This window comes from Xenopus laevis, chromosome 8S (assembly GCF_017654675.1).
Source record: "Xenopus laevis strain J_2021 chromosome 8S, Xenopus_laevis_v10.1, whole genome shotgun sequence".
Lineage (NCBI taxonomy): Eukaryota > Metazoa > Chordata > Amphibia > Anura > Pipidae > Xenopus > Xenopus laevis.
In genome coordinates this window covers 13116959-13141083 of record NC_054386.1, presented here as the reverse complement: position 1 = coordinate 13141083, position 24125 = coordinate 13116959, and the positions used below count along the sequence as shown (strand labels likewise).

The 24125-nt window shown below is 38.6% G+C and overlaps 1 protein-coding gene across 2 annotated transcripts; it reads right to left on the bottom strand.

Annotated features, from left to right (window-relative positions):
• Nucleotides 1-8251: 8251 nt before the first annotated feature.
• On the bottom strand, nucleotides 8252-22210 carry rtraf.S (RNA transcription, translation and transport factor S homeolog). Of its 2 annotated transcripts, NM_001095368.1 has the most exon segments (8): nucleotides 8349-8620; nucleotides 9517-9565; nucleotides 10920-10988; nucleotides 14293-14381; nucleotides 15705-15779; nucleotides 17689-17788; nucleotides 20126-20250; nucleotides 22056-22141. In NM_001095368.1, coding segments are annotated over 8 exon segments (723 nt in total). In that variant the 5' UTR covers nucleotides 22117-22141; the 3' UTR covers nucleotides 8349-8465.
• Between the last annotated feature and the right edge of the window lie 1915 nt (nucleotides 22211-24125).

Below are 24125 nucleotides of genomic sequence, written 5' to 3'. Positions count from 1 at the left end.
CAAAAAAATCTGCACAAATACTACTTGGAAACTGCAAAGAAAAAGCTTTATTTTCTTGCAAAAAGTCAAATATAATTTGTAAAGTTTTTTACCTCAATTTTTTTTTACTACTGTATTTTTAAAGAAATTATTTACCTGTATAAAAAAAAAAAAAAAGCCTACGTGTGTTGGCCTGTTTGGCACCAAAGAGACGTGCCCCGTGTACAGAGATCTCACATGCCACCGTTTTTTTTTTTCGAAATATTTTTAACAGTTTAATATTTGTAACTTGAGTTTTTCAATGGTGAATTTTATATATTTTTTTCTTGACCAGTGTAGCTTCTAATACTCTATCAAACCACATCACTGTACACTGTGAACAAATTCGGCTTTGAACTGTTACATCACAACAAGCTGTTATGTTAAAGGGGTTGTTCACCTTCCAAACACTTTTTTCAGTTGAGTTGATTTCAGATTGTTGACCAGAAACAAAGACTTTTTTCAATTGCTTTCCATCTTTTATTTTTTACAGTTTTTACAAAATTTAAGTTCAAAGGAGAAAAAAAGGCTCTATTTACATTGGGGGTGCCAAAAGTTTTGTATTGACTTACCTGAAACCCTTGGGCCATTGCTCCTATCAGCAGAAAACTGCACCGGGCCAGTAGTTCTTCCAGTGAGCATCAGCACGGCTGCACATGCACAGTAGAGAAAAACCCGAACTTTAAAGGACAAGGAAAGGCAAAACAATAAAATCCCTTTTTTACTTTCTTTAATGAAAAAGAAACCTATCTCCAATATACTTTAATTAAAAAATGTGTATTGTTTTTATAAGAAACCTGACTATGCAGTGAAATTCTCCCTTCATTTACTGCTGTGGATAGGAATTGTCAGATGGTCCCTAACTGCTGAGCAGGGAAACAATCATACTTATGAACAGCAGGGGGAGCCCCCGCCTTACTTCCCAGCCATGCAAAACTCAAGCAGCTTTGTTTATGACAATCCCTAAGCAGCCCAGACCACACTGAGCATGTGCAGGGTCAGGCAAAGATGTTTAACAAAGTTACAAGATGTCAGCCCCCTGTGGCCAACTTTGAAAGCATAAATCATTTGTTTGATTAGGCTTGTGGTGCAGTAAGTTCATGTTTATATTTCGTATACAAAATACAGCATTTCTAGCCTTATTCTATTTTAGACTTTCCTTGTCCTTTAAGAAAGAAGTCGGTTATTTTGTTCTACTGCGCATGCGTCTGCCCCAGGAAATTTGAAGAAAGAAAGAAAAAGGAAGCCGATTGTTCCCTGGTGCTCACTGGTGCAGTTTTCTGCTGATAGGAGCACCGGCCTGGGGTAAGTAAATACAATCACTTGGGGGTGCGTAAGTTTTGGCACCCCAAGTAAATAGGCCTTTCCTTCTCCTTTAATGTTCCTGTTTCTCGTGGCAGAGCAGTGATCCAGGAGCATCTGAACTGTTGCAATTTGTTACATTTAGTTGATACATTTCTCAGCAGTATCTGTGCAATATCGGCAACTATTGTATCAATTCAGCTGCCTTTAATAAAACTCAGGGATTCTGCTCAGCAGGGACAAAGATAACAAATGTATCAACTAAATGTATCAGTTTAGAACAGTCGGCGACCCCCGATCTCGGAGAAGGTGAAAAATAAAACTTTACACTTCAATATTATAGAAACGGTCACAAATAGAATATGGAAAGTAACTGGGAAAAAGTCTTCGATTCTGGTGAACTATCTAAAAACAACTGAACTGAAAAAAAGTGTATGAATGTGAACAACCCCTTTAAAGGGATACTGTCATGGGAAAAAAACATTTCAAAACACATCAGTTAATAGTGCTGCTCCAGCAGAATTCTGCACTGAGATCCATTTCTCAAAAGAGCAAACAGATTTTTTTATATTTAATTTTGAAATCTGACATGGGGCTAGACATATTGTCAGTTTCCCAGCTGCCCCCAGTCATGAGACTTGTGCTCTGATAAACTTCAATCACTCTTTACTGTTGTACTGCAAGTTGGAGTGATATCACCCCCTCCCTTCCCCCCCCCCCCCCCCCCCCGCAGCCTAACAACAGAATAATGGGAAGGTAACCAGATAGCAGCTCCCTAACACAAGATAACAGTTGCCTGGTAGATCTAAGAATCCAGGTCCCACTGCGACACATTCAGTTACATTGAGTAGGAGAAACAACAGCCTGTCAGAAAGCAGTTCCATCCTAAAGATGCACCTACACACCAATATTACAACCTAAATAAAAATACACTTGCTGGTTCAGGAATGAAATTTTATAGAGTGAATTATTTGCAGTGTAAACAGTGTAATTTAGAACTAAAAATTACACCTTAAAAATCATGACAGAATCCCTTCAAGTACATACGATGATCCATTTGTGAAATACCGAGAACTTTTTGTGCCATAAAAAAAACTTCACAGATAAAGGTCAATAAATCCATTTCTTTTTCTGTTTGTATGTTTCTCTGGTTTTACAATTGAGTTTGAAATGAACATATACTGTAGAGATACCTACAACATTTGTTAAGTTGCAGACACAAAAACTAAATATTTGTCAGAATAAGAAAAAAAAAAACCCTCAGAGCAATATAAACTATTGAAAAACACAGGCTCATGTACTGATTAGTTGCTTTAGGATGTATAGGTGCAAATGTGGCCAATCAGTGATTTCCTTTGTAAAAGAAGCAAAGCAAAAAATGGGTTAAATTTAAAGTGTTAGTAACCAAGCCCTAAACTGTCAAATAGACACTCCGTTATAGATGTTACATTACTAATTACATGAATGTACTTTGTCTCAACCCAAAACGGCTACACTGCAGAGGAGGATGTAAGGTTATTTGGTGGGATTTACTCAAAAGAAACACAGACAAACTGTATCACCCTTTTTTTTTTTTGCATGGACAGTGAACCTGGAAGTGTTAGAATGAAATGTAATATCATAAATGTGTTACAGGAGCGCCCTCTGCTGTTCTGAACAGGCAAGGGATGTGCAGTAGAGCAAAAGTGATGCAGAAGCAGCTTTCAATGCTTTTCTGCTGAGTTCTAGGGGCAAATTCAGTAACCTCCAGGAAATTCGCCAGTGACGGCTTCAATCACATCGCCAGGCAAAAATTTGCCAGGACAACGCTAATTTACTAAACTGCATACAGCGGGAAGTTAAATGGACGTATATGTTGCAGCAAATACATTACACTATACATTACACTATATAAGTCCAGGGAACCTTAATAAAATAAAATAAAATTGTTATATTGCCCTACACATGAGCCCACTGTATAGTTTATGTGCCATATGTTAGGAAATGTAGGGGGGAAGCTGGGTACCCTTAAAAATGACAATCTTTTGCAGCCTATCACCCTCAAAAACAGCATTTTTTGGGACTCAGAAATTTTTTATTAAGGAACTCCTGTCTATTCTATTGCACTTCGCCTGATCTGAGGTGGCAAAATCAAGTCTGGCGCAAGAGGTAACAATCATTAAAATCCGCATCTTAGTGAATTTGCATAGTTATGTCCATTCACCAGAGCGAAAATTCGCCTGGCGTTAAAGTGCGAAGTAGCGCTAAAGTCTATCTCCTTCACTAGTGAATTTACCCCAGTGCCCGTTAGTAAATCAGCAAAGTCCCGAAATGACGTCACACTGGCGAATTTCCGCCAGGGTTAGTCACTTCGCCCTTTAGTAAATTTGCCCCCTAGTGAGTGACAGAGCAGAGAAGAATCAGGAGACACTTCTGTCTGGCCCTTTGCCCAAAAACAGCATAGGGTGCGCCTGTAATATATTCATGATAGTCTAGACCAGGGGTCCCCAACCTTTAGTTACTGGTGAGCCACAATCATTTTAAAAAAAAAAAGGTTGGGGAGCAACACAAGCATGAAAAAAAGTCCCTGGGGGTGCCAAATAAGAGCTTTGATTGGCTATTGGTTGCCCCTATGTGGACTGACAGAGTACAGGAGACTCTGTTTGGCAGCGCACCTGGTTTTTATACAACCACAACTTGCCTCCTCATGTGAGTTTTTTAAAACTCCCATAAGCTTGAAATTCGGCCAATTGAAATTTAATAATAACATTGAATAATTAAATCGACCCGAAAGCATAAATAGAATTTGATTCAAATTAGAAAAACCCGAATCGAATTTAAAAAAACTTGATTCGAGTCAGGAAGGCTGCAAACATCACCAAATTGATCCCTGAACCTCTCCCATTGACTTATACAGCAACTCGGCAGGTTTAAGGTGGCGAATACTCACATTTTAGTTCTTAAACGGCCAGAGTATGGTAAATCTCAAAATTCCAATTTGAATTAAAATTCAAATCGAGTTTGGATAATTCACAATTTAAAATTCACGTTTTCACAGTGGCAGTATGTTTATTTCCCCCAAGTCATCTTTTGCAAGTGCCTTGCTGTTTGAGCTATTTGCAATAGTGCAAGGAGTGAGCATGTCATACTCTGTGTTACTATCCTCTTCTCTTTCAATGGAGTTTTAAGGTGGCCATACACCGGCCGATAAAAGCTGCCGACAGACCGAGTCGGCAGCATATTGGCCCGTGTATGGGGCCCCCCCGATCGAGATCTGGCCATCTCGATCGGAAGGGACTAAAAATCCCGTTGGATCGCGGCCGCATCTATTCGTTGATGCGGTCCCACGATCCGACCGCCCGTTAGGCATCATTAGGATCCGATCGTTGGGCCCTAGGGCCCACGATCGGATCAGCCCGATATTGCCCACCTCAAGGTGGACATATCGGAGAGAGATCTGCTCGTTTGGCGACATCGCCAAACGAGCGGATCTCTCCATGTATGGCCACCTTTATTCTCTAAACTGCTGGTTTCACACTCATTATTTGGTGTGGGCTTTGTCTCTAAAGAGACCTCTTTCTCTGCAGTCTGTGTTTCCTCTGCACAGGTTTTGTACTAGGAGTTTCTCTCTATTTTCACCAGTGGAAGTTTCATTCTTCTTGAATTATAGAGATTAGATTACATTCTGGGATCCATATTCACTATTGTAGAACTTACTTGCTGTAAGTATGACATGGAGTTGGCCAGTGAAAATTGTATCAAACCTAATGTGATTCTCCTTTCTTGGACAACTCCATGACATACTTTCCTTTCCCTCTGTAGTTTTTAGAAGCTTCACTAGACACTGGAGTGGGTATTAGGCTTTTAACGTTTTCAGGAGGGTCCAGCTGATGGGAGCACTGGGCTGGGGCTATACCAGTAAGTATAACACGGAGTTGTCCAGGAAAGGAAAATCATGGTAAGTATATCATGTTCCCATTTTCATTAGTCTGTTTGCCTAATTCGTTTCCATTAAATCTGAATTGCAGGGAACCAAACAAGAAATAAATCTCCTTTAATTAAAGACTTTACAACAGGGTTCCCCAAAACTTTTCTACCTGAGCCTTAACCAGTTGTACAACGTGTTGGAACATCACCCAAATGTGAGAAGGTCCCAGGGGTTTCTTTCTAGTGAAAATCAGGATCAGTTGTGTTTATATTCTTCTGTTGTGACCATATTTTATTATTTAAAATATGCATAAAGGAAACTGCCATAATAAAGTGCATTACTGTGGTGCTGGGCCCATATAAGTGTTTCATTGCACCTTGGTGTAGATTCGAAGTAAAAGTAAACAAGGCTCTACAGAAAGGATGTAACAACATTCTTGTGTGGGAACTTCAATCAGTTGGGTGTTTTCATTATCCTGGTGGGAAATGCCATGTCGGCTTCTTCAGAAACCTCTGTAATACTGAGATCTGGGAACAATATAACGTTTAAAGAACCAGATCAATTCTTTTTAAATTCATTAGTATAGAATGAAACAAAAAACACAAAGACAAATGAAACTTTTAAATCGCAAAGTGTTTATTAAGAAATAACTTATCGAAACTCCTCTTGCGCTCCTCTTCAGAAAAGGCAATCCATTGTGTGGCGCTCGATTTCTCCTCCCTCCTTTCCTTATAGGAGATAGCCAGGGAGGAGAAATCGTGCGACGCATGATGTATCATTACCGTGTCGCCTTTTCTGAAGAGGAGCGCAAGCGGAGTTTCGGTAAGTAATTTCTTAATACAGACTTTGCGATTTAAAAGTATAATTTTTCTTTGTGTTTTCATTGATGTTACTGGTCCTTTAAACCGGTTTCAAACTCCCTTATCTGTTAAGATCTAGACCAGTGATCCCCAACCAGTAGCTCGTGAGTAACATGTTGCTCCCCAACCCCTTGGATGTTGCTCTCAAGTGTCCCCAAAGCAGGAGCTTATTTTTGAATTACAGGCAAGTTTTAATTGCATAAAAGCTAAGTATAGTGCCAAGTAGAGTCTCCTGTAGGCTGCCAGTCCACATAGGGTCCACCAAATCACAGCCATTATTTGGCACCTCAAGGGAATTTTTCATGCTTGTGTTGCTCCCCAACTGTTTACATTTGAATGTGGCTCACGGGTTAAAAAGGTTGAGGATCCCTGCTCTAGAGTGAGGCAGAGAGGCTTAGCTAGTACGAGCAGCTGAAGCTCCACCAAGGAGGATAGAAGGGAGTAGCTCTCCACCAGGCTCTGCTTGCCTGTAGTGAAGGGATCGCAGTACTGACATCAGGTTGGGGAATCAGGTTACAGCATCTGTTTCTCTTCATTCTGTCTTCATTCAGGAGTTGGGTGTCAGATGAATGATCCAATATACTTTATAGGGCTCTTTTTGCCTAGAAGGTGTATCAGAGCTCACTCTATTAAAATCACCAGAAATCCTGTCTCTCTACATGCAGAATTTGTGCAAAAGGCAGTTATTTTGTTAGATTTTGTTTGTACTGGAATCAGTTATTTGAGTGAGCTCTAATACATCTGCTAGGAAAGGAAGCCCCCCTATAATATATATTGGATCATTGATCTGACACCCAACTGCTGCATGAAGAGAAACAGATGCTGAGAGAGGAATAGTGAAGATAAACTTGATTATAACAGAAACAATCCAGAATTTTGAGTTGATTGTGTTTAGAAAGTTTCTTATTTCAGTATGAGAAAGCTTATATTAAATTTTCATTTTCACAATAGTTCCCCTTTCAATAATATCGCCCCTGATCCTATACTAGCCTAGCCTATACAATTTCTTTTTTCGGAAACTTCATGACTGTCGTAGGCAGTAGATCCTTACCGATAAATCCCTTTACTGCGCATTCGCCACCAAATGCCGGCGAATACAGGAAGAAGAGCGCACGGACGAACATGGCTGCCGTGAACTCAACAGTAGAGGAACTGCACGGAGGGGTCAGTAACAAGTGAGAGGCATTTGCCCGGGGGGGGCATTGGGCAACACGGGAGAGGGATTTTAGCACCGAAGGGGTTGAATTCTCCTTTAAGACAAAATGGATAGGCCTGTGCTATAGTCTCACCTAAAAGCAACTAAACACCTGGAGCTGGCGTACATTCCAGCGAGTACTGAACCACCACTTGTTTTCCAGCCTTCCTGGTATCACATGTACAGTAGAGAACCTTTTATCATATTTGGCCTCTGAGCTGAAAGGATTCATATGCAGTACACAAACAGGAATGTCCATCAGTGTAGCTGAGTGAGACAAGTTCAGCCCCAAACAACGACACATTAGGGGGCAGATTTATCAAGGGCTGAATTGGATATTCGAATTTTCAATTTTTTTTTTCTTTTTAAACAATCAAATTCGACTAGGGAGTTATTCAAATCCAATTCGAGTTTTTTTTTTTAAAAAAAAAAGTCAAATTTGATTTTCAAGATTGATCATACTCTGGCCCTTTAAGAATTCAAATTCGACTGTTCGCCACCTAAAACCTGCCGAATTGCTGTATGAGTCAACAGGAGAGGTCCAGGGATCAACACGGAATTGGTTACAGCCATTCTGACATTCGATTTCCGTCTTTTTTTAAATTCAAATCGAATTTGAATTAAATTCGAGTTTTCGGGTCGATTTAATTCACCCAAGTTTTAAAAATTCTATTTTTCAAATAAATTTTGATTGGTCGGATTTCAAAAAAAAAAACTCACAAGAATTTGAAATTCGACCTTTGATAAATGTGCCTCCCCAAGTGCATTTTAAATATCTGAGCTATAAAAGCGGTCATGTTTGTGGAGTGCACACACAATGTACTATTTTGAAGGCTTACGTTCATTTTCGGGTTTGTATTGGTACCAGTTAAGCCTTTAATGTGTGACTCAGCCTTTCCTCTGTTGGTGGCATCATGAAGCATCACATTTGTTCCAATGGAAGAGAAAGCACTTGGTATCACATAAGCCTTAGATTACACCATTTTGATTTACTTACTGCTGGGGTTTTTCGTTTTAATAACAAAAAAAAAAAAAAATGAAAGAAAACTTTTAGGACAGCATATCCTTAACAGTCAGGATAAGTGCTTTATATCAATGTGCTAAAACTATACATGAAAAGATGGCGGCTCCATGCTAGCTAAGGTTGTTCCTGGATAGGGGGAAAGAGAACAGACTAAAGTCCTTATCTTCCAACCTTCCCCAGTCTGTGGTCTGTTTTTGGGTCAGCGATAATCGCCTGAACTGCGACTATAGCTTCATTGATTTTTGTCTGTAATTCTCGCAGCTCTTCAATATGAAGTAATCTCAGGATTCGGGCAGCATCATTTAAAACAGCATCTAATGAAAAGACAGACAGAGGATGTTGCATTAAAACAACAGCATGTCTGATGCACAGTGTTCAAGTATCGATGACTTAAGAGGACCTGAATATCTAATCTAAAAGAAAACAAAGATTTACAGATATACCATGGGGCAGAATTATTAACCCTCATTTAAGAAAGGTTCCGATTTAACAAGATTTATTTGGAATCATTACAGGGGAAATAAAGGTAAAACAGTGTGTGTGGGGTAGGGCTTAGGTACCCTCCAGTTAGTCTGTCTGCCTCATACTCCAGGGTTAGTGCTCCTCTTCTTCATCACTTTTTTGGCATCCCTCAGTGATTTTACCTTTGCTGCACCTTTAAGGGCAGAGACACATGCTCAGATTCGGGGAGATTCGTCGCTTGGCGATAAATCTGCTCTTCTTCGGGGCAACTAATCTCCCCGAACTGCCTCCCGGCCGGCTAGAATGTAAATCACCGACGGAATGGCACGTGGAGCAATTAGTTTTCCGAAGTCCCCTCACGAGGAAACTTCGGGGAGTTTGGAAAACGAAGCGCACCGATTGCCATTCCGTCGGCGATTTACATTCTAGCCGGTGAGAAGGCAGTTAGAGGAGATAAGTCGGCGACTAATCTCCCCGAATTGGAGGAAGTGTCTCTGCCCTTATACATATTAATTGGGAGGGGGGTTATCAATTCAGAGGGGTGTTTGAGCAGTCACGTGTTGGTCTGTAAAGTAAGGCAACTCATTTTGACAAACATATTTTGCCTTGATACCCCACCCAATCACTGGGGTAATTGATAGGCCAAAACCAGATCTGTGAGTTTCAGACTGACTGGCACATAAACTAAAGCTCTCACATCACAATAGCCTCGGATATAGAACATTTGTTTTAAAGAGGATTAACCCACCTCCTGTGTCAAACCCAAGGGTGTGTTTATCCAGCGCAACTGGGAGGCCCTTTAAAATAGAATAATACAAATTATACACACACACACATATATATATATAGCAGAGCACAAGTGCTATGTGTATGGGCTATAAATGGTGTGATTTTTATGCACCTTAGTATTCAAACTCTACCCCTGCCTATAGTAAATCATCCATCACTGATGTTATTGCCATTTGAATTGGGCTGCTTAATAGAGTAGAGCTGCAGAATGCTCCGCATTAAATGGAAAATATAAACATATATTATGAAAATTATTCTTGCCCATTACAAAGAATTATAAAGATCTGGAATTTACATGACAGAAAAATAAAGAATAGTCCAAAATACCTGGGGACTATGGAAAGGAATTTTGATGCATATTAATATAAACAGTCTATTTCATACTGGATTTTGTCTTTTTGAACAGATTTTTCTTGCAGTCTTGTACTTGCAACTAGGGATGGGCGAATTTGGCTAAGCAGGGTTTTAAAAGTGCAAAAGGAAAGTGTCACTTCATTCTTGAAAATCTTTTATGTCAATCAAAATGAAAAACATTTAAATCTAAAAAAATAAAAAAATAAAAAAATAAATAAAAAAAAAGATTCGGCCTATAGGCTAAGCTTGGCAAGGTTTTACATATACTGTACAGATTGAATTTATCTATAAAAAAAAAAAAAAAAAAAAACATAGGAGGGCATGAAAATGATGGAAAGAAAGGAAGAAAGAAGAAAAAAAAAAAAAGCAGTACAACTGAAGCCTCGCAGTCACTGTTTCTGGTTCAGAGCAATAGGAAGGCCATTATAATTTAAAAACTATGAATACCAACTAAAAATGTACAATATGTAAAACATACTAAAAATATTTCTTGTTTTGTTAGTGGGATAAAACAGTTTTTTTTATACAAAAAAATGGTATGACAATAAAAATGATTTCATTTACTAGCATCTAATGGTGTTGGTTTTATAATGCCTGCAGTGTAATAGGAGATATAATATCACATTTATCAAATGGTGAGTTTGTTTTATAAAAATGCCCCATGGAATCAGACCTAAAACAAAAGTGTTAGTTAAAATAAGTTAACAGGAACAAACAGTACAGAAATGGTCCAGGACAAATTAGGATCATTCCGCCCAATTTTTTCTCATATTCTGTATTTATCATCATCAACTTATTACATTTTAGACACAATTAACAGGCCTAAATTACAAAAGGGCAGATTTACAAGTATGTATTTATTCCAAATAAATTGGAATAGATGTGTATTTACCTGTATGCAGCTCATGCAAGTAAAGCTCCTCCTTAGATGTCAATTCTGACTGTGAAGGTGCCATGGCTGGTTAAATAGTGACTACATTAGAATTGTTAATAAATAATAAAACCTACCTCTTTTGAGCTGTTGGATTTGGCAACAGCTTCTGGAGACAAGCGTTCCTGTATGAGGATTCGAATTGCCTAAACAAAGAGATAGTAAGATAAGTGTTTATACAAGAAAGAGGAGGAAGTTAGAAATACTTTTTCACAGAACTCTATAAAGCAAGTTACAGATAGTGATGTAACGGCACAATCACATAGTATTGCCTTTTGAGCCACTGGCGAAACGTGCGTCAGGGCAAGAACTTGACTCTTAGGGGCAGATTTACTAAGCTCAAGTGAATAGTTCGAATGCAAAAATATTCGAATTTCGAATATTTTTTTGGGTACTTCAACCATCGAATTGGTCAAATTCGATCGAATTAAAATAAAAATCGTTCGACTATTCGACAATCGAAGTACTGTCTCTTTAAAAAAAAAAAAAAAACTTTGACTTCATACTTCGCCACATTAAAGCTACCAAAGTGCAATGTTGGCCTAGGGGGACCTTCCAGAGCACTTTTCTACGTTTTTTTTTTTTTTTTTTGATCGAATAAAAATCCTTCGATCGATCGATTAAAATCGTTCGAATGGTTCAATTCCAAGGATTTTATCGTTCTTTTGAACGATTTTTATTCGATCGATCAATCAAAGTATTTGCGCTAAAATCCATCGAATTCGATATTCGAAAGAGTTTTTACTTCGAGGGTCGAATTCGAGGGTTTTTTAACCGTTGATAAATCTGCCCCTTATTCTTTTAAAACTTAGTACGTTTGGAGATTTGAAGAAGCAATTTTAACGCTCATACTTACCTTATCTTTATCCTATCCTATTTTCCTTTCCAAGGTCTGTTGGGTTTGCGTTTTTTTTTTAAATTAAAATAGTCTCTTCCAATTGAGAACAGGAAAGATTAAAATTTGAGACCGCAGCCCTTCAGCTCCTGACCTTCCTCCCTATTTGTGGTACTCCCAGTTACTAGAAACAAATGAGTTCGATTCTATGGGAGTAACTCCACCAACTATTTTCCTTCAATTTTCTGGTTATTAAACAAAGAGCGACCTGAGAGCCGGGCCACAATAGACCTTATTTCACAATTGAAATCCTTTTAATTTTTAAATTATATTTAGCACTGATCACTTTATAAATCTACTAATTGATATACGACGGAGTAAAACATGAATTGAGTCGGATAATTAAGGTTTAAGCACTTGCACTTTATAATTTACTTAAATTATCCTATCATTGTATTAATCAACTGTAGTCATAACTTAATTAATTCAGAATCAATTAGAAGCACCTGCACTTTATAGATATTAATTAAATTAATCAAGTGTTAGTAACCAACTGATTTACATAGAATTTAAGACGTATTTTTTTTTTAAGGCTAAGCACCTGCAGTTTATAACCAATCATCTGAATCAAGAAGGTTTTAGTCAATCGCGGGTTACAATTCACAAATTAATTCACAACCAATTGGAAGCATTCACACTGTTCATATATTTAGTATTTTTTAAAATTGATGAATTAATAAGGTCCTGACAATGAATTGATATATACAGAATTAAAAGGTGTACCTTTACGATCTCTTTCAAGTAACAATTAATGAATCAAGAATTGTGCATCAATTAGTAAAATCTACAAACTGGTCCTAAAGAGGTTCCTCTATAAGTAGCGCTGAAAATTGTGGAAGGTGGGGGAGGGTCTTATAAAGTAACCAAACAATTAAAGCAAGGTTTCTCTCTTTTTCTAAATTCTTCAAAATAAATAATCCTTGTGTGTTGTTGTAAGAAATTGGAAATACAATTGGGAGGAATTGGTAGTGTCCATATTAATATCAATCACATAGTATAACACTGGTTACTTTGATTCATATGATTCAAATTCGAACGAAAACAGCCTATTCAACCGAAAAAAAACTAAAAAAAAAAAAAACTTTGATTTTTAATAAATTTCAGTTCTTTTTTTTTTTTATTTGAATCTTGAAGTTTTTTTTATTTGAAATTCGAACCTTGATAAATCTGCCCATTAGCGGTTTACAGAATAGCCAGTTCTAAGCAGGTTTTCAAGGTCTTTTATTTTTTCTTTTTAATCGTTTTCAAATGATTTGCATTTTTCTTTTGACTCTTTCCAGCTTTTAAAAAGGGGGGCATTGACCCCATCTGCAAAAAAACAAATGCTCTGTAATACTACAAAGCTAAAGTTATTGCTACTTCTTATTACTCATCTTTCCATTCAGGTCCTCTCCTGTTCATATTCAGATCAATGCATGGTTGCTAGAGTTATCTGTACCCTAGCAACCAAATTGCAGAAATTGCAAACAAATTGCAAATGGTCTCAGAATATCTCACTCTCTACCTCATACTAAGGGGCCGATTCATCAAGGGTCGAATATCGAGGGTTAATTAAGCCTCAATATTCGACTAGGAACTAAAATCGTTCGACTTCGAAGTCGAAGGATTTAGCGCAGATAGTACGATCGAACGATCAAAGGATTATTCCTTCGATCGTTGGATTAAATCCTTCGAATCGAACGATTCAAAGGATTTTAATCCAACGATCGTAGGAATATCCTTCGATCAAAAAAAACTTAGGAAAGCCTATGGGGACCTTCCCCATAGGCTAACATTGACTGCTACCGAAGTAGGGGGTCGAAGTTTTTTCTTAAAGAGACAGTACTTCGACTATCGAATGGTCGAATAGTCGAACGATTTTTACTTCGAATCCTTCGATTCGAAGTCGTAGTCGAAGGTCGAAGTAGCCCATTTGATGGTCGAAGTAGCCCAAAAAAAACTTCGAAATTCGAAGCTTTTTACCTTCGAATCGTTCACTCAAAGTTAGTGAATAGGCCCCAAAGTGTTAATTTAAAGGCAACCCTTTTAATTAATTAGTTACAGAACATGATTAAAATCACTGAGTAGGTTAACACTAAGAGGCAGAATTACTAAGGTTCAAATGGTAAATTCAGATTTTCAAAAAAAATTTTTGGTCAGAATTTGGAGTTTAAAACCACCAACTAGAATTCAAATTTGAATGTGAGATTTGAGATTTGACACACCTCGACCCCTGGAAACAACTCTAATGCAATACTTTGCCAACTAAAACCTGCTAAGCTAATTTACAAGTCAATGACAGAACCATTTGAAGATTTTATAGCCTGACATTCAAGTTTTTTTTTTTTTCGGAGAAAAACTCGATTCAAATTCAATTAGAATTTTGGGGGCGTTCCTATTCGATCGAATTTTAGACTGTCGAGTTTTTTTCATAGATAACCTCCCATTCGAGTTGTGAGTACATCTGAGTTTATTATAGTTTAAAAAAAAAAAATCACATAACTCTAAAATTTGACCTTTGATAAGTAACCCCTAAGCTTTTCACATGTATCATATTTAAAGAAAACAAATCTTACTTTTAGCATCATAAGGTAGTCATCATGTCTCTGGATTTGCAGAAGATTTGCCAAAGCCATTACTCCAGCTTTGAAATCAGGATTGCTAACTATGGAGGAAGAACATACCATGTGTTTATGTAAAACACAGCATCACTCTGCATTTGCTTATATTTAATAAATATATAGCCCAAATCAGTTGTACCATAAAGTGACATTTAAATTTCGTATCTGTTCACCCAGCACCTTCAAATAAACCATTTTTGGCAGGGAGTGTCCAATTTTACATGCGATATGTCCTCATTCTAGTCTATAGTTCTGCGGAGAACCATAATTATGGTACAGGTTTGGGATCCGTTTTCAGGAAAACCGTTATCCAGAAAGCTTCAAATTATGGAATGGCTGTCTTCCATAGACTCCATTTTATCCAAATAATCCAAATTTTGAAAAATTATTTACATTTCTCTGTAATAATAAAACAGTCGCTTGTACTTGATCCCAACTAAGATATAATTAATCCTTATTGGAAGCAAAAGCAGCCTATTGGGTTTATTTAATGTTTACATGATTTTCTAGTAGACTTAAGTGTGAACAGCCAAATTACGGAAAGATCAGTTATCTGGAAAACCCCACGTCCCGAGCATTCTGGCTAACAGATCCCATGCCTGTATTGTTTATTTTCCTAAATAAGAACTAAAATCACTGTATTTAACAGTTTTTAGGTTTACTACTATGTAAACAACACAAGTCCTACAGTCCTATTTCATCTTAAATGGCTGCATTATAGCTTATTTACTGGAAAACTAGTCATGCTTCTGAAGCAAATACAACAGTGCTGGGTAACAAATTTATACATTTAAATTTTAAACAGTCAGTGTCCGACTGGGACACCAGGGGCCCACCCAAAAACCTTTGACTAGGGGCCCACCAATTAATCTTATACCAGGGGCCCACTCTTAGTACTATTATTCTTCCTGTCCTCTATTCTCCTAATCTCTTTTCTTTACATACTTTAAGATATTATTCCCTCTATTTAGCCTCTTTGTCCTCATAGAAATCGGGAATGACCATGAAATAGGCCAAATGTTTAGCAGCATGAGGGCCCATCGGGAGTTTTCCTGGTATCCCTGTGGGACAGTCCGACACAGAACACAGTCTTCTCTTTGCTGGAAATTGAACTTACGAATTTCATTTACAAACAGCCCTATCTCTCCTCAAGTCCCAGTGAGCAACATTTAGGTACTTAAAAGCCCTAGTAGTTACTCTACTGCGCATTAAGTAGTGTGAGACCCCTTGATTTCTGATAGTTACCCTGCCTAAATGGCATACATTTTGGCACACCTACAAACACAAATCACACGTGCATTCACGTGTCAAAATTTGGATCAGTATAACTTAATTTTCTTTTTTCAAATTCATTTTCTGCATCTTACCATCCAAGTTTATTAGTGGGTCAGAGCTTTTGGAAACATCTGAATTATATGGCTTGGCATTCTGATATTTAGCAGCTGCAGAAAAATTCAAAACAATGAAAAACATAACGGCATATACCTCTAGAAGTAGTTAATAAATCCACATACATTTTAATTACTAGTGCATCAATGAGTAGGTCACTGTATAAAACATAATTGTAACATGAATGCTCCATCTATGTGCTTATGTAAACTCCAATCAATAAATTATTCTATACAGTTTCTGAAATAATTAAGTTTATCTTCAATCTCCCTTTCTCAGCATCTGTTTCTCTTCATTAGAGTTAGGTGTCAGATGAATGATCCAATATATAGGGGGGCTCCCTTTCCTAGAAGATGTATTAGAGCTCACTCAATTAACTGATTCCAGTACAAACAAAATCTTACAAAATAACTGTCTTTTGCACAAATCCTGCATGTAGAGAGACAGGATTTCGGGTGATTTTAATAGAGTGAGCTCTAATACATCTTCTAGGAAAAAGGAGCCCCCCTATAAGATATTTTGGATCTAACTGCCAATGAATATCGACATCCAACTCCTGAATGAAGAGAATGAAGAGAAACAGATGCTGAGAGAGGGATAGTGAAGATAAACTTGATTATTTCAGAAACGGTACAGCATTTTTTATTGATTATATTTGGAAAGTTTCTTAGTTTTTATTGATTATATTTGGAAAGTTTCTTAGTTTTCAGAGTTAAAAACTGCATGCAAATTAGCATTTAGAGCATTAGCTTTGAGAGTTAAAAAAAAAAAGCCCCCTGCTGTTCGGAAGTATGATCGTTTCCCTGCAGAGCAGTTAGGGACTGTCCACAGCAGGCAGAGCAAGTAAAACGAAGGAGGAATTTCACTGCATAGTCAGGTTTCTTATAAAAACCGTAGACATTTTTTAACTTAAAGTATTTTGGAGATAGGTTTCTTTTTCATTAAAGGGGAAGGAAACCCAGTGGGCGCAAAAACCCTCCCCCCTCCCCTGTGTTGCTTCCCCTCCCTCCTCCCCCCCTGGCCTACCTGTCGCGCTGGGCAAATGCCCCTAACTTGTTACTTACCCTTCTGCGCAGGTCCAGTCCACGGAGTTCACAGACGCCATCTTCTTCCACGCGATCTTCTTCCTGCTTTGACCAGCGTTTTGGCGCATGCGCAGGAGCCTTTCGCCAGTACGGATCTACTGCGCATGCGCCAAAAGTCATGAAGTTTTCCGATTTCACGTGACTTTTGGCGCATGCGCAGTAGAGCCGTACCAGCGAAATGCTCCTACTGCGCATGCGCCGGTCAAAGCAGGAAGATCGCTTGGAATAAGATGTCGTCTGTGAACTCCGTAGACTGGACCTGCGCAGAGGGGTGAGTAACAAGTTAGGGGCATTTGCCCAGCGCGACAGGTAGGCCAGGGGGGAGGAGGGAGGGGAAGCAACACAGGGGAGGGGGGGAGGGTTTTTGCGCCCACTGGGTTTCCTTCTCCTTTAAAGAAAGCAAAAAATGGGATTTTATTTTTTTGCCATTACATCCCCTTTAAGGGCTTGGCACTTACACACAGGTGTTTCAATGTGCGTTCTCCTGCAGTGGATCTCTCCTGCATTGCACTGCAGGGGAATGCAGGAAAAAAACTCCCAAAAAAAAAGCCCATTCTTCTACTTATTCAGGTGCATGCAAGGGCTGAACACATCAAGTTGCATCCACCTCCAAGGGAACACAGATTGAAATAACCATGTGTAGGAACACATAATGCTGCATATGAAAAAAATAACAGAAATGTACAAATATTTAACATTTCTGGAAGCCATGCTTTTCTCTTTAAAGTCAGCATATAATGATATCCAACAGCAGTGCCACATTTTTAGATGTCTAATACATATTCTTGAAATTCAATGTATACAGGAGTGGATCAGAGACAAATATTAATGCTGAAGTAAAAAGTCTTTTCAGAACACAACAATAACCAAAACATACCGTTATCCCCATACTCAAGGCGCACAGCGAGGCCCAGGAGCCAGTCTATTGATTCTTGACGATCCTGAACTTTGAATGGACAATTCACATCATTCAAATACTGTTGAAAATTGGTAAACATTGAGAAAGAGGTTTAAGAAGCAGAACATAATTAAGATTAATATTGGCCTAAAGGGTTGTTCTAAACATCTGAAGTAAAAATGGCACAAAACCATGAAACTCTGTGGTATTTACAGCATAAAATGGAGTAAAAAAAATTCTAAATTTGCATAGGAAGTTTTTTTGTTGTTGTTTAACATTAGAACAAATATCTGTTTAGAACAAAGTGCAGGCTAAATTTGAGGAATATACAGTGAATGACCAGTTACATATGTTCTACCCTTAAAAAAACAATTTGATTTTTCCATATCCAAAGAATTCCGCTACAACTGAATGGTTACACTGCACTGCCAGCAAACTCCATGTATACTGAACTCCATGTATGCATAGAGATATACTATTTTATAGATAGAGCATAAAAGGCACAATGCCCTGCATGGCTAAAATATGACTGTGCCAGGAAGAAAAGTTAGCACAGGTGCAGTTATATATGTATATTACATAAATGTTATTAAAAATAATCTAAAATTATTAATCTAGGCATGAAACCCATTGAAAAGCAAGTACCAGAAGAAATCATTTACCCCTAACTTGGATTTGCTTGACCTGAATAAAAGCACTTCTACTCAATATTGTTTTGTAACTTCTTGGTAACAATTAGGGGCAGATTTATCAAAATGTGATATTAGAACACACCACAGAAAAACTTGCTCACTTTCTATTCTAATTTAAACTATCCAGCCCAATTAATTCTATCCAGGATGTGGCACTTGCAACAGGATCTTTACAAACTGGCAATATGGGCAGCTAAGTGGCCAATGAGATTCAATTTTGATAAATGTAAAGTCATGTATCTGGGATGTAAAAATATCCACTTATACCCTTAATGGGACTGCACTAGGCAAATCCATTATGGAAAAGCAGCTTGGAGTCCTTGTAGATAATAAACTTGGCTGTAGCAAGCAATGCCAGTCAGCAGCATCAAGGGCAAATAAGGTCTTGAGCTGTATTAAAAGGGGCATTGATTCACTGTATAGAGCACTGGTAAGGCCCCATCTAGAATAGTTTTGGTCTCCATCACTCAAAAAGGACATTATTGTATTAGAGAGGGTACAGAGAAGGGCAACCAAGCTGGTAAAAGGTATGGAAAATATTAGCTATGAGGAAAGACTGGCCAAATTGGGGATGTTCACGCTGGAGAAGATGTGATATGATAAATATGTATAAATATATAAGGGGATCATCTCGCTAATGCTTTATTTATCAATAGGTCTTTCCAGCTGACGCGAGGTCACCCAGTCCAATTAGAAGAAAGGAGGTTCCGTCTGTGAAGATGTGGAATTCTCTCCCTGAATCAGTTGTACAGGCTGATACATTAGATAGCTTTAAAGGAGAAGGAAACCTACTAAAACAGTTTATTGCCAATAGATTAGCCACAATAGTGCAAGCTATAAGACTATATTTATTCTGTAGAATGCTTTACCATGTTTGAGTAAACAGCTCTAGGAGCTCTCTCTGTTTGTTTAGGATAGCAGCTGCCATATTTGCTTGGTGTGACATCATTTCCTGCCTGAGTCTCTCCCTGCTCCCTCATAGCTCTGGGCTCAGATTACAGCAGGGAGGGAGAGAGGAGCAAACTGAGCATGCTCAAGCCCTAGCCCTGGAGGTTTAAGCTGAAAACAGGAAGTCTGATACAGAAATCCATGTGTACACAATAGAAGAAAAGAAATGCAGTGTTTCTTTTGACAGAGGACTCAGAGCAGCATTACTTTGAGGGTTTACTGGTGTATTTATATAGACCTTTCTGATAAAGATTACTTAGTTTTAGCCTTTCCTTCTCCTTTAAGAAGGGGTTGGATGGCTTTTTAGCAACGCAGAATACCAGGTTAGGAAAGATAGCTCTTTGTACAAGTTGATACAAGGACTGCTCCGATTGGCATTTTGGAATCAGGAAGGATTTTTTCCCCCACTGAGGCAAATTGGAGAGGCTTCAAACGGGTTTTTTTTTTTTTTTACTTTCTCCAGATTAACTAGCAACTAGCAGTTAGGAAGGTATATATAGATTTAAAAGGTTGAACTTGATGGACACGTCTTTTTTTCAACCTAATTTACTATGTTACTATGTATTCATTCCTGTGGGATTTTTAGGAATGAATAGAAAGTGAGCAAGTTTTTTTGTGGTAAATTCTAATCTCGAATTTTGATGAATCTGCCCCGTAATATCCTCATGATTTACAAAGGGGAAACAATATTCCTTGATTAGTTGGAGCACCGCAGCGCAACAGTTTTGGCCAATGCAACCCATTAAACGATCTCTGCGCCATCGATCACAATTTACCTTTTCATACTGATCCGGCCATTCGCTGCTGTGTATGTTTCGTAACTTTCCTCTGTCTTCGATCTTGTAATGTCTAATTTTTTGATCTTCGAGCCAAACAAGAAAATTTCGAAACTCTGTTTCATCTGTAATAAAAATGTTACCTATATGACATACTTTTTAAAATACAATGTTAGATTATGTTTCAAAACAGAATTCCAGGTAAAGAATAACAGACAGAACAGTCACTTCCAAGACTGGCTATCCTGTGGGTTAAAGGAGAACCAAACCCTTGCTACTAAAAATGTCCCTAACGTTTTAGTTACCCCTCGGTGCAGATTCTGTCCAGCGCCATCTTCAGCCACTTCAGTATACTTCGGGCAATTTACGTGACTTTTGGGCACATGTGCAGTTGTCACGAAACAGAAAATTGCTTCAACTGCGCATGCGCCAATATGCCGCTCTATTTCTCAAGATTAACAAAGAGAAGAAGATGGCTGCTGTGAACTCCATTGCCCTGAATCTGCACCGAGGGGTAAGTATAACGTTAGGGGCATTTAGCAAAGGTACCGCCTAGGCTGGGGGGAGCAGGGAGGGGGGATGTATGTAGGGTAGGGGGGCAGGGGATTTTAGTAGCAATGGTTTGTTTCTCCTTTAAGGCTATACCAGTAGAAAATGTAATACAAGCTTCAGCATACTGAAATAAGAAACTTTCTAAATAAAATCAATTAAATATTCTGTACCATCAATCAAGATTATGTTCACTATTCCTCTCTCAGCATCTGTTTCTCGTCATTCTGTCTTCATGCAGCAGTTGGGTGTCAGATGAATGATCCAATATATCTTATAGGGGGGCTCATTTTGCCTATAAGATGTATTAGAGCTCACTCTATTAAAAATCACCAGAAATCCTGTCTCTCTACATGCAGAATTTGTGCAAAAAGGCAGTTATTTTGTTTGTACTGGAATCAGTTATATGAGTGAGCTCTAATACATGTGCTAGGAAAGGAAGCCCCCCCTATAAGATATATTGGATCTAACTGTCAATGAATATCAGACACCCATAAATTAAGAGAAACATATGCTGAGAGGGGGATAGTGAACATAAACTTGATTATTTCAGAAACAATACAGAATTTTTAATTGATTGTATTTATAAAGTTTCTTATTTCAGTATGAGGAAGCTTACATTAAATAGTTCCCCTTTAAAATGAATTAAAAGCCACATTCAATGGAGGAAACGATGCAGGATATGATCCCACTGAAAGGAATTAGAACATGAAGGGATATTTGTACCGGGGTTCTGTGTAGGGATATTCATCAAAAATGTAAAACTGCTGAGTGAATAATAAAAAAAAAAAGTTTATTGGCAGCCAGATATTTCTATTGCTTTGTTTGGGGAAGTGCAATTCATTCAGGGAGATGATAGAGCAGGGATCTGCAACCTTGGCTCTCCAGCTGTTAAGGAACTACAAGTCCCACAATGCATTTGCCTTTAGACTCCATTGCATTGTGGGACTTGTAGTTCCTTAACAGTTCCGACTCCATTGCATTGTGGGACTTGTAGTTCCTTAACAGCTGGAGAGCCAAGGTTGCAGATCCCTGTATAGAGTAAAGGAATGCAGTGGGCAGCCCAATAAAATGGTTCTATTAGAGAATAACATGAAATAGATCCTATATCCCTTCATTATCTACCTCAGGCCACTCACTGGATCAAACACAATACAGGGAATATATAGACAACCATCACTCACTATTACAAGAGGATGAATTGCTCAGTCACACTCACAACGTTTGCAAGTGTAAAGAAGTCAGGGAAATCTCTTGCAGCACAATAAGTGTCTCAGCGCACAGCATTGTGGGTACCGGTAGCAGCACCACGTTACACGCACTAAACATTGAAGTATCGCGTGTGCTGCCGCTCTAAATCGGTATTCTACGTACAACTCACCTTTAAAGTTAAATCCGGCGGGATTGTGATAATCTAAAGCCTGCAGTTTCCTACGGAACATTATGCCTTAAAGCCAGCCTCTCCACAGCCGCCCCTTAACTGAGACTGCGCAGCTGTCAGTTTCAACCAATCACACGCCTTCATTTACAGCTCAACCAATGAAAGCCTGCAACTCCTGTTTTAACCAATCAAGTTGCCAGCTGTCAGTCAGTAAGGCTGCCCGCTCTCTAAGCCATGCTTGTTTTGGGAAAAATGTAGATTCTTTGAACCAGCAGCAAATAACGCTATGGCTGTCAATTCTTTTATTTAAGTCTAAGAAAAGAATATATTATACTCCAGTGTGAACGCGGTTTAAATCCTATGAGGGGGGCCTGCCAGCAGTAAATGTGGACGCTATGTGCTTCTGTACGTCATAACGTTCGATGGGCAGCGTAAACCGTAAAGGAAGACAACAGGTTGCGTCTAGTAAAGTTGAGCACCTGTTGAATGTAGGATATAGTGAGACAATGAAGTATTAGGTCTGACTGGATGGTATTCAAAATAGGCCCTGGCTTTCAAGTACACAGAGGCCCTAACAGCTCCCATCAGTCACTTTCATTGGCTTCTTACAGCAGCCCCTCTGGCCTTTGACAGAACCCTCAGATTGCCAGTCCAGGCCTGGGTCCTAGTGCAGATATAGCTCATCCACTGACTGAACTACTAGGGTTGCCTCTAGAGTTGCCACCCGGCCGGTATTTTACCGGCCTAGCCAGTAAAACACCTGCCAAGGCCGGGGCCGGTATTATAAATTTACCAGCAATGCAATTGCCGTTAATTTGTAATACCCTTTAAAAAAAGCCCCTGGCCTGCCCCCAATTTGCAAAGAACTTACCTTTTTCCAGCGCCGTGGACGTCTCTGCGATGTTGCTACGCCCCTTTTGTGGCACCCTGTGTAGCTCCGCCCCTTTTTGTGACGCGGGCCACCCCCTTTTGGTGCCCGCCCCCCACTGGCCGGTATTATTTTTAAGTAAAGGTGGCAACCCTAGTTGCCTCCTGGCCGGTATTTTACTGGCCTAGCCCGTAAAACACCTGCCAAGGCCGGGGCCGGTATTACAAATTTACAGGCAATGTAGTTGTCGGTAAATTTGTAAAACCCTTTTAAAAAGCCCTTGGCCTGCCCCCAATTCACTCAGAACTTACCTTTTTTTTCCAGCCATCTTGCGATGTGGCTCCACCCCTTTTGCGTCACGGACTGCCCTTTTTGTTCCCACCACCTTTTCAGAAAAGGTGGCAACCCTATGAACTACTAAAGCCAATTTGAGAAAATAATGCTTATGGTTTAGTGTTACCGTTATCGATAGTGCCAAAATAATTTGCACTTTTACTGATATGGAAAATAATATGGAAAATAAGAATTATAATATATATTTCTAGCCAATCCCTGGCCCAAGTCCTTAAAAGTTCACTTCTAGTATGTCAAAGACTTCCTAATTCTAAGCAACTTCTCAACTAGACTTAAATTTTTCTTTTTTTATATTGTTTTTGAACTATTTGCCTTCTATCTCTCCAACGTTTAAATTTGGTCACTGACCTCATCTCTAAAACAAATGGGCCACACATTAAGGGGCAGATTTATCAAGGGTCGAAGTGAATTCGAGGGAATTTTCGAAGTAAAAAAATTCAAAATTCAAAGTAATTTTTTGGATACTTCGACCATCAAATAGGATACTACCACTTCAAATTTACTTCTAATTCGATTCGAAGAAAAAATCGTTCGACTATTCGACCATTTGATAATCAAAGTACTGTCTCTTTAAAAAAAACTTTGACTTCAATACTTTGCCAAATTAAACCTGCTGAATTGCTGTTTAGCCTATGGGGGACCTCCTCTGTGTTTTGTTAAGTTTTTTCTAAGAATCCGTTCGATTCGAAGTATGATCGTACTACGATCGGAATAAGATTGTACGATGTATAAAATTCTCCGAATTCGAATGTTGGAGGATTCTATTCGATGGTCGAATTTCGCTGTTTTTTCTACTTCGAAATTGGACCCTTGATAAATCTGCCCCTTATTGTTATTGCTACTTTTTA

Bases quoted from the DNA above. Each gene is read 5' to 3' on its own strand.
- rtraf.S (XM_018232094.2), bottom strand. From the start codon at position 22,116: ATGTTCCGTAGGAAACTGCAGGCTTTAGATTATCACAATCCCGCCGGA. The intron at 17,789-20,125 runs GTAAATTGTGAT...AATTTTCAACAG, and splicing joins GGCCGGATCAGTATGAAAAG to TATTTGAATGATGTGAATTG. The intron at 10,989-14,292 runs GTAAGATTTGTT...CTCTTTGTTTAG, and splicing joins ACTACCTTATGATGCTAAAA to GCAATTCGAATCCTCATACA.